The 10,719-nt window shown below is 44.2% G+C and overlaps 1 protein-coding gene across 1 annotated transcript; it reads right to left on the bottom strand.

Moving 5' to 3' along the window:
• Positions 1–6,151: 6,151 nt before the first annotated feature.
• Positions 6,152–10,203, bottom strand: LOC121528789 (WAP, Kazal, immunoglobulin, Kunitz and NTR domain-containing protein 2-like). Its single transcript, XM_041816386.1, has 2 exons — positions 10,018–10,203; positions 6,152–7,699 (listed from the first exon to the last, which is right to left on the bottom strand). The coding sequence occupies exons 1-2, from the start codon at positions 10,201–10,203 to the stop codon at positions 6,152–6,154; spliced, it is 1,734 nt and encodes a 577-aa protein (XP_041672320.1).
• Positions 10,204–10,719: the final 516 nt, after the last annotated feature.

Genomic DNA, 10,719 nt, shown 5'->3' with positions numbered 1-10,719 from the left:
TAATGGCTCTCAGCGTGGTTCACTTGAGTTCCATAGCATCATGAATGTCTTTGTAACTCTTTTCAGACTGGAAGATGTCAGTGACTTTGTTTCTCATCTGTTCTTGAATTTCTTTATCGTGATTCTCCACAAGAACAGATTTATCAATATCACTGAGGCAAAGTTCTGACTGGAACTTTTCTGGTTTTAGATCTTTAAATAATGTTGTGGGTGCTGTCCAATGTCACAAAAGCTTAAGGTTATGTTAATATATCCAGTTTTCTTCAGTTATCAGGTGATTTAAACCCGTGTAGTTTAAATGAGACTGAGAATAAAATGTCTGATGCTGCAGTACCCCGTAGTGTTCCCTGGTAGCTGCTACTCTTATAAACTTACAGACCGGGTGGTCTGAATTATTATCCCAGCCCGTCCCTGTAATGCACTGATCTTCTTTGAGCATCAGCGAGTCTGTAACCATTGTCAAAGATGTATTTATTGTTCATGTCCAACATGGAGTGCGATTCAGGAAAGTGACATCATTTCCCCCTGCAGAGCAGAGCATCTGAACCTCCCGGCCTCAGAGCGGCTACCACCTACCAGTTTCAAGCCTTTCAGCTGCTGCTGACCCAGGATGATATACTGCCATGGGATCCTGCTCATCTCCAGTCAATGCGTGTGAGTGGCTACTGTATCTTTTCAATAGACGTCCCCAATGATATGGCCATAACAGATGCAGGTCATGAATCAAAGGTCCTAAACCACCCGGCTAGCTGATGTGTTCAACATGTGCTACTGTCAGATGTCCTCTGAAAACACAACATGGATGGACGACACAGAAATACACAAAGAGCTGAACAGATTCTACCGTCCTGGTGTCTGCGGTCCACTGGGTCCTTTCTACCTGATGCAGGTCTACACCGAAGCGTCGCGTGGACCACAATGACTATCCAGCCTTGTGTGAACTGAGCCCGTGAACGCAATGACCCCATCACATCAACAAAGCCAGAGAGGAAATTTCTGCTCCGCATATCAAAGCACAACTCTTGTACCTTTTACTAGAAAAGCATAAAAGAGCTTGATAAAAGGAGCACACGTGTTTCAAATATGCTGAATTTTAATTGACTGCAAATTGTGCTTTTGTAGACCTCAGACTACACACTCAGGTGCTGAGAGGTATTTTTAATGGACATGTACTGGGGAATCAGAGAAACAGTATAATCATTGAACTAGTCTCTTTGGCTAAACTGAAAGTTTTATTTGTCAGATGGACTCAGTCCAAGCCACATTAGAGCTGGTGTGCAAATGTTAACCACCTTTATTTTTATAGAACTAATGTTTTTAAGTATCAGTCTGGAGGCTGTAGCTGCAGACACTGAACATCAATTCACTCTTAGTTACTAAAACAAGAGTGACACTTTATCACTTTCCCTGCAGTCATGTCTCTTTAGGAAAGAAAAAACCCAAAGTTTGTCTGCTACCATACATATGATATGAAAAAAGAAAGTATTTGGCCACATCTGTTAATTATTGAACTCAGGTGTTCCAATCAGACCTGTTGACACAGGAGTATTAAATCAATCACCCATGCAGCAAACATCTGTGATCCTAAATGTGTCGATCTGAAGAGTTCAGTGACTTTAAGCATGCCACTGTGATGGATGCCACCTTTGCAGTAAGATGGTTTGTGAGATTTTATCCCTGCTCCACAGTCAAGTGTAAGTGTTATTACTGGAAAGTGGAAGCATTTAGGAACAACAGAAACTCAGCCACAATGTGTAATGCCAAATAAAATCACAAAGTAGGTTCAACAAGATGCATGGTGCTTAAAGTCGCCAGTGCTCTGCTGGTTCCATAGTCGAAGGGTTCTGAACTTCCACTAACATTAATGTAAGCACTAAAACTGTGCAGCAGGAGCTTCATGGATGACTTTCCATGCATGTAAGCCTCACATCACCAAGTCCAATGCCAAGTGTCAGATGTGGTGGTGTAAAGCACGTCAACACTGGACTGTGGAGCAGTGGAAATGTGCTATGTGGAGAGACAGATCTCTGTTTGGCAGTCAGATGGATGCTGGGAGACAGTTACCTGCCTGACTGTGAAGTTTAATTTTCAGAGGGATAATGGTATGGGGCTGTTTTTCAGGATTTAGGCTGGGCTCCTTATCTCCAGTGAAGGCCAATCTTAATGCTTCAGCATACCAAGACATTCTGGACAATGCTATTCTTCCAACTTTGTGGCAACATTTTAGAAAAGGCCCTTTTCTATTGCAACATGACTGTGCCCCAGTGCACAAAGTAGGAGACTTGGTGTTGAAGAACTTGCCTGACCCATGCAGAGCCCTGACATCAACCCCAGCCAGCACCTTTGGGATGGAGATTGTGAGCCAGGCCTTCGCGTCCAACATCAGTGCCTGACTTCATAAATGCCCTGCAGAATAAATGGGCACAAATTCCTACAGACACTCCACAAAATCTTGTGGAAGGCCTTCCTAGAAGCATCAGTGTAATGGTCAGGCAGAAAAATAATTTTGTCCATATAGTGCAATTGTGAATGGTTGAGTGTGATTAGTGTAGCAGTGTTAAAGACCCTGTAAAGTAAAAATAAATCTGTATTTAGGTTTGTTGTATGATAGATCACTGTGTTATGAACCCCCAGATCAAATTTCAGTCACATAAAGCATCTCCAAGTTTATAAAATGAAGCTTCATATCATGAAAAATGAGGCAGTAAAATCTGCTCCTGCTCCAGGATGGTGTGGGCGTGTCTGTTGAATGAGCTGAAGCCACACCCACTCAGGACACAGGTAGTCTGCAGCATTAACCCCCTCACTCATGGTGTTATACTTGGAAAAATGTTTTCCCCTAAAAACATGAACCAATAAACAAAACATGCATATCTATAACTTTGCAATGAAGCATGAACACTAGAGAACGGTACAAGAGTACAAGAATGAATTCCTTTGCACAAAATAAACCAGAAGTCCCTGCTCCAGGTGACTGCTTCCTTCCACAATATTGTAGTGTTAGAGGGGCAGGGTCATGCTCTACTGTGGGCTTATGACATCGTGAGCCCACATATTGGCCCCGCCCACATGAAACAAAGCCGGGAAAGAGATGAAATGGCCTAAATCCAGAATTCAGTCTCATGTAGATCTCAGAGTTTTCACATGTTCACAGCAACCATATTCCAACATTTCTGGAGTGTTAAGACAAAAACTTTGGATTTTACTTTACAGGGTCTTTAAAGATTCTGCCTGCTATGATTTGCATTTATTAGTTTTGTAAATACCATTTTAATTTGTTCTTAAAAAGAAGTGTTAGTAGCTGAATTACATTTACAGTATAGCTTCACAGTGGCTCTAAGAGCTATTGGTTACATATATCCTTATAAAGGGGACATATTATCTAAAAAGCACTTTTAGAGGCTTTTCGAACAAGAATTTGTGCCCCGAGCCTGTCCACAATGAAGAATCCATTCCCTCCCTCCTCTGTTTCTCCACCTTTGAGAAAATGTGTGCTGAAACTTGCAAATGTATATAAAAACCCCTGAAATATCACATTGGTATAAACATAAAGACCCTTTAGAAAAACACTATAGATTTAGCTCAGGCTCCTCCTGTTTCTCTGATCTTTGCTGAGATGTTTCTACACCTTGACTGGAGTCCACCTGTGCTAAATTAAACTGGACGTGATTTTTAAAGACACACACCTCTCTATAGAAAGCCTCACTGCTGATAATGCATATGAGAGCAAAAACCAAGCCATGAGGTCAAAGGAAATGCAGAGCTGCAGAGTTCAGAGACAGGAGTGTTGACAGGCACAGATCTGGAGAAGAATGCAAACAAAATCTGCTACACTGAAGGTTCCCAAGAGCACAGTAGCCTCCTTAATTCTCAAAGAAGTTTGGCCGACCAGGACTCTCCCAAGAGCTGGTTGGCCAAACTGAGCAATCAGGGGAGAAGGGTCTGAGTTAGAGAGGTGATCAAGAACCTGATGGTCTCTCTGAGCTCCAGAGATCCTGTGTAGAGATGGGACAAATTTCCAGAAGGACAACCATCACTGCAGCTCTCCACTGATCTGGGCTTCATGGCAGAGTGATTAGACAAAGCCTTTCCTCAGTGCAAAACACATGAAAATTGCTTTGGCTTTCAGGTGCTATTCACACATTTGAGAAAATTTCCAAAACTCCGATTTCACTTTGTCGTGACGGGGTGCTGAGTGAAGAGTCATGAGAATAAAACTGATTTTTTTTTACTAGCATCAGGCTGCAACATAAAACTGAAAAAAGTGCATGCACTGTAATTACCAAAGAGGGCAGGATTTGACAAATGGTCAAAGATATGCAACCAGAATGTTTTTTTCATTTTACCATAATAAAAGATGCAGGTTTTAGGCACTTCCAGCATTTTAGGCTAATTTTTCAGACTCAACAGTGCAGTGCAGGGTACATGCAGGCATACCCAGCTACATTTGAAGACTTGACAGAGCATTCTCAATCCTCTCTGATGTATTTTATTCAGCAGTTTGCTGCATTTTATTTTATTTTTTCCTACGATAGCCTCATATTGGCTAGTAGTGGTTGCCTTCCTTGTTTAGTTGGGTAAACAAGGTCATATTTTGCAGATCTCTGGGGTATCTGGATGGGGCTGCTTCCAATGAGCTGGCTTCCCCTGTAATAATTTGATCATCTTTCTTACAACCTGAAGTCAAACAGCTGAAGCTGAGTGTCTGAAAGCCTATTTTTAGTTGTGCCAAATATGCACGAGTTTTGCTGGATGGGTTGCTAAAAATTTGGGACATAAATTAAGAGTGTACCCACTTCTGCAGTCTCCACGCCACCTCTGTGGCAAGGATCTAACTTGTTCATGGACCTTTCATTGTTTGTTTGTATTGGTATGTTGTCCACTGTCCTGCAGATGTCATATTTGCCTGCTTACGGTAAGAGGCTCGACAGCTGCTGAAGTGCAGGTTCTGAGCTCCCTGGTGGTTTTGCCAGTAAAGGAACGCCATACATGGGCTGATATCCCGCCTCCCTTGCCAGCCGCTCTGGATGGGAGAAACAGAATCTCATCTGGGAAGCGGAACACCCTCGTCGAAGCCCACCAAGGCCTGTTCCTAGTAACCCAGAAAGGCATGCTGGCACCACATGAAACGAATACTTCTCTGGTAGTGGATCTTGGGTTTACAACCTGGGCTCTTCTACCAATTAGACTGCATAATGGAGGCAAAGAAAAACAGTTTTTACAATGCCACAGGGGGCTTTAGAGTGGGGTGGGGGTTCTGTTTTGGGGGTTTGGGAGGGGTAGGCGGGGGTGGGCCGGGGATGCACAATTCCCACGTCTCTTTTATCACGGCCTGTCAACATGAGCACAGGTAGAAGAGTGGACCTCCAAGAGAAGCTCTTTAAATCTCAAATTTAACATAAAATCATCAATGAGATATTAAATCACCTCACTGTACTTCAGATTTATTCAATATAACACAGATAAGAACAAGATCAATGAAGGGAGACTGAAGAAAAATCCAGAATCTTTATTTTCTTTGTACATGAGACAAAATTATACAAAATGTGGCTTAATTTCAGAAAGAATGTGAGTAGAAAAAGGAAAAAAAGCTTTCATGATAATAAATAGCAAAAGTAAGAGCAAGTAAATAAAAAAATAAATGACTTACCATGAAAAAAGGTCAGCTAAGTAAATATTTTACATCTCATTCACTTTGGTGATCCGTGTTCTACTGCATATGGGACGACCTGCACGGGTTTATGGATGCACTCAAAGGTTTGATGTTCAAATAGAAGTTCAAGGCAGAAATATGACTAAAAGATCTGTGGCGGTTAAATTATGCACAGGCGGACTCAATCATGTCTGTTTGAATGCAAGTCTGCAACCTCCATTTCTGTTGGAGGCAGAGAGGGTCCGAGGGGAGCGGGAGCCTGGGGGATTGAAGTAACTAGAGGATGGTGATGGATGTCTCATGGTATTTCAATTAACAACACCAATGAGTGCACCATAACAGAAGAGTTCTGCTGCAACACAAAATGACAAGCCATTCAGGACACCGAGTTCCTCTGCTCAGCAACAATAAAAACTCTTAAACATGGCCCTAAAACTCAGAATAATTCAGGTTCAAAAGTTCCTCTTCTCTAACGTGTATGTACAGACTAAATGTCCACTACTGAGGGCTGTTGGTGATCGCTTTGAGAATATCACACGTGTTTTTAGAGATGACCTCTCGCAGCTTCCGTATGCGGCGAGGGCTGGAGGCGCCCACGTAGCTCTCAGGTTGAAGGACAGCCATGCCATCGTTCACGTTGCCCATGATGATGACCTGCCCCTCGGCGGCTGCGCCCGTGATGTTCGGGCACGGGCAGTTCCAGTCCATGTTCTGGAAGGTTACCTCCAGAGGCTCCTTGCCGAAGAAACGGAGCCCCATCTTTTCATCCTTGAGGATTTCTTCCACGGTCACGAGGGCGTGTCCAGAGTCCTTCTCCTCTGTTAGCTCAGTCATACGACCCAGGATGACAAAGTCGCTCCGGCAGAAGCTTGTCACCATCTTGCCTCTGGGCTTGCAGGCTTTGCAGTGGTGGTTTTTGGGGTAGGGGCACATTTCCTCGCAGGCTTCTTTGGATTCAAAGTTGTTTTCGTTGCCGTCACATCCTCCGTAGATGAAGGACTGACACTGGCGAAGGGTGCTGCTGTACGCCCAACGCGGCTCATAGGCCTTGCATGAGCCCTGCAGGCTGGGCAGCCCACAAGGGCCGGACAGCTCCGGGCCACAGCACTGCATACACTCCTCGTATGTGTCGAACACCTTCCCCGGCTGCTGGCTGTTGTTGCTTTGGCAGTGGGTGAAGGAGAAGCAGTTGTTTGTCTTCGGCTCGTAGTACCAGCTGACTTTCTCCAGCTCGCTCCCACAGTCCTCTGCATTTTCAGGAGGTTTGAGACACTCTTCAGGCAGGCAGCGGGTCACATTCTTGGGCTCCGGGGTCTTGGGTGGGTCTGTGGGCAGCACTGTTAATGGATGGCTGGCCTTCACTGTGCCAGACGGGTTCTGAGCCATGCAGGTGTAGACGCCTGAATCATGTGGCTGGGCGTTGTAGATGACCAGCTGCCCGATGTTTGTGACCACCATGTTCCCTCGGACATGATTAGGCCTCATGACCACCCTCTCTGTGCCCTCTGGCAGCTGCTTCTCCCAGGTGATCTCAGGCCGCGGGCGCCCTGCAACATCACACAGGAAGCTGGCCGTGTCACCCACATTCACAGTCTGGTGAGCGGGGCTGCTGACTACGACAGGTGGCTGTGGCTCAGTGGGAGGTGGGATAGTGGACTGAAGAGGAGCGGTGGTGGGGCGGAGGGTGGTGGCCTGGGGCAGCGAGGGGCTGGTGTTGGGCCAGGTGAGGTGGAAGCGACAGGTGACAACAGATAAGGTGATGCCCTTGGAGCAGGCCTCTGCGTCCATGTAGCATTTGTTGTAGTAGGTCATGCCATCAGAGGCGCAGGTGAAGTGCGGCTCCCTCTCACAGCGGTCTCTGCATTTACACACCGGCTGGCCGTCCCAGATGTCACACTCAGAGCCCTGCTGGGTGCACATGAAGCTGGCACAGGTGGCGACTGCAGGCATTCCCACTGGGGCTTTGGTCCCATCCACATAACGGGCCGCCACACAACTCCGATTCCCACACACATTCTGACAACATTTTTCAAAGGCCTCACACTCCTGTAGGAGGAAAAGAGAGAGAAAAACACAAGGCTGGTAAAATATGGGCATAGACTGTGATACCATGAGCCAAAAGTAAGCAATTATTAGTGAAGGTATCCTTATATATCTCTTAAATCAATCATGGTCAATATAGTTCAGATTTTTCTCCCAAAAATTTACAAAAATGTCCTCTTTAATGCCAGAGTGAAAACAGATTTCTACAAAGTAATATCAATGAAATAAAAATGTATAAGTTGTTGAATTAGGTCAGCCACTTTAAAGTGACTGACCTAATTCAACAGAGACTACTGGTGCTTTGAGTCTCACAATTAGTGAAATGGGGACCATCTGAGTCCAGTGAATGTGCCTCAGTGATTTTAGTATAAAGACATCTGTGTCTGGAAGGTCCAGTCACTGGTCAATCAGTATTCCTGACTACCATTACACCATGAAGACAAAGGAACACTCCAAGCAACTCAGAAAAAAGGCTTTAAGTCAGAGGATGGATACAAAAAAGTCAAAGGCAATGAGCTCAGTTAAATCCATCATGAAGAAATGAAGGAATATGTCACGTGTGTAAATCTGCCAGACCGTCCTGCAAGAAGGAGACTAGTGAGAGAGTCCACCAAGACACCTATGACTACTCTGAAGGAGTTCCAAGCTTCAGCAGCTGAGATGGAAAGGACTCCGCAGACAACAACTGTTGGCCGGGTTCTTCGCCAGTCAGAGCTTTATGGGAGAGTGGCAAAGAGAAAGACACTGTTGAAAACTCAGATTCAATCTGGACTAGAGTTCACCAGAAGGCACGTGGGAAGAAAGTTCTTTGGTCTGATGAGACCAAAATGGAGCTTTTTGGACATCAGACAAGAGGCTGCCAAATCAGACACACCATCCCCACTTTGAAGCATGGCGGTGGCAGCATCATGCTGCGGGGATGCTTCTTGACAGCCAGCTCTAGAAGGCTTGTAAAGGTAGAGGACGACCATAGTCAGCATACAGTGAAAGCTACACAGAAATGGTTTCAAGACAGCAAGGTGGATTTTCTGGAGTGGCTGAGTCAAAACCCAGACCTCAGTCCAATGGAGTTTGTGGCTGGAATTAAAAAGTCTGTTCATGCCCAATCCTTGTGCAACCTGACAGAGCTTGAGCAGTTTATCAAAGAAGAATGGAATGCAATGTCCAGATGTTTGAGATCTATCCACAGACTCAGAGCTGTGATTGCAGCCAAAGGTGACTCTACTATAAATAATGATTTAAGGGGGTGAATATTTATGCAGGCACTTATTTAACATTACATATTTTTATTTAATTTACATTACTTTGTAGAACTCTGTTTTCACTTTGGCATTAAAAGGGTTTTTTTGTAAAATTATTTTGTCAAAAAGCCTAACTGTATGATTTATTTACAACAACACTTAGAGGGCAAGACATCCAGAGGGTTGAATCCTTTATGAAGGCACCGTGTATACATAAGAATGCATCAAATATTGGCACACATTTTAAGTTATTTTCGACTGAGACTAGAGATGCAGAATACTAGATTTCTGCAATATCTGGCATGCCAGTATTTGTAACTTAATACTGGCCAATTTATATACTGAAACCAATATGTAAATATAGATCAGACCTAAAACTTCATTTTCTTAAAATGGACTTTAAAATTATTGGGTTGATCAAGAGACAAACTTTTAGTCAGACAAATGCCTGTTTGTCCAGTCTAAAGCTCCTCAAACTTTTTCATAGTTATTCCTCATATTTACAGTCTATTTATGGGTTAAAAATATCAGCAGAAATTTTTCATATCTGCCTACACTGATATCATCATGCATCTTTAATTAAAATGTCTATTTACATAAAAATAAAGTGCCAAAATTCATTTATATTAACAAAATAATTTGATTTAGGGACCTCTGGCCACAGCTGCAATGCTCAGACCCCCCAGAAAGACTCAGAATGTCCTCAAAACTCAAATAAAATAGTTAGGTAGACCTCTGTGGATCACTGTGTGGGAAAATGGCATGCAATAATTTAAACCCTGATTAGTGGCACAAGAGTTAATATTTCCCCAATAAAAAAATATTTTAACAGAATCATTATAAGTCAAACCTGGTCTAGAGATATGTTTGAGGCGTGACTGCTTTAAACTAAATCAGAGGGCCTCATGTTAGTCTCTCCCTGGGCCTCTAAATCATCAAAACCATCTCCATCTGGAGGAATTTCATTCCTACAGCAGCTATGAAACCAGAGTGATGCACTGAAATGCCAGTATAAAAACAGACTACAGGCTAAATGCATGCCATAAACATCACATTTAAAGTTTCTGAGGATGAAATTACCTGATCAGATTCGCACTCTCGCGTGCAGGTGCTCATTGCATCCACCCACAGGTTTGGGTTCATGTCATTGGGGCAGATCCCCGCGTGTGAGTAGGTGATCTGCGGCAGAACGCCGACCTCGGTCTCCATCCACAGTGACACGCACGCCAGGAACCAGATCCAGCGTGGAAACAGCATCCACCACATCTCCAGAGCGGAACACAGCTCAACAAGTAGTAAATATTTCACTGTGCGACTGCAAAGTTGAGCAAACTCGACTCAGAGGGGCATCTGTGGAGTCTGCGTGTCAGAACGATGCGTGTCAGATGATTGATCCTCTGCGATGATGCTCTATTTATACCACCGATCCGCAGCCATCACCGTTACCAAGACTCGCCAAGTTATCCTCAACATGACACTTCTGGGTTGCTCCTGAGATGCTGAGGGAACTTTTTTCAGAAGTCAGTGTTTAGCTTTGGGCTGAGCTGGCGGGGCACCTGCCTGTTAAAAGTATTGCTGGAAACCCCGTTTAACCCTTTGCGTGCTCCAGCCGCGCCAGAGCGCACGGTGCGTAAAGACGCACGGAGAGAAGAGACTTTAACGCAGCTTTTGGACCTGCTAGAAGGCAGAAATGGTCTTATTTCACTACTAAGTCACCGAAGAGGACAAAGAGAAGGTTTAAGTTGCAGAAGCTGTCGTTTATTCTTTAAGCTTTATGTCAGG

This window comes from Cheilinus undulatus, linkage group 20 (genome assembly GCF_018320785.1).
Source record: "Cheilinus undulatus linkage group 20, ASM1832078v1, whole genome shotgun sequence".
Lineage (NCBI taxonomy): Eukaryota > Metazoa > Chordata > Actinopteri > Labriformes > Labridae > Cheilinus > Cheilinus undulatus.
The sequence above is the reverse complement of the archived record's forward strand: the minus strand, read 5'-3'. Positions and strand labels throughout refer to the sequence as shown.

Bases quoted from the DNA above. Each gene is read 5' to 3' on its own strand.
- LOC121528789 (XM_041816386.1), bottom strand. From the start codon at position 10,203: ATGTGGTGGATGCTGTTTCCACGCTGGATCTGGTTCCTGGCGTGCGTG. The intron at 7,700-10,017 runs GTAATTTCATCC...TTCCTCCTACAG, and splicing joins GAGAGTGCGAATCTGATCAG to GAGTGTGAGGCCTTTGAAAA.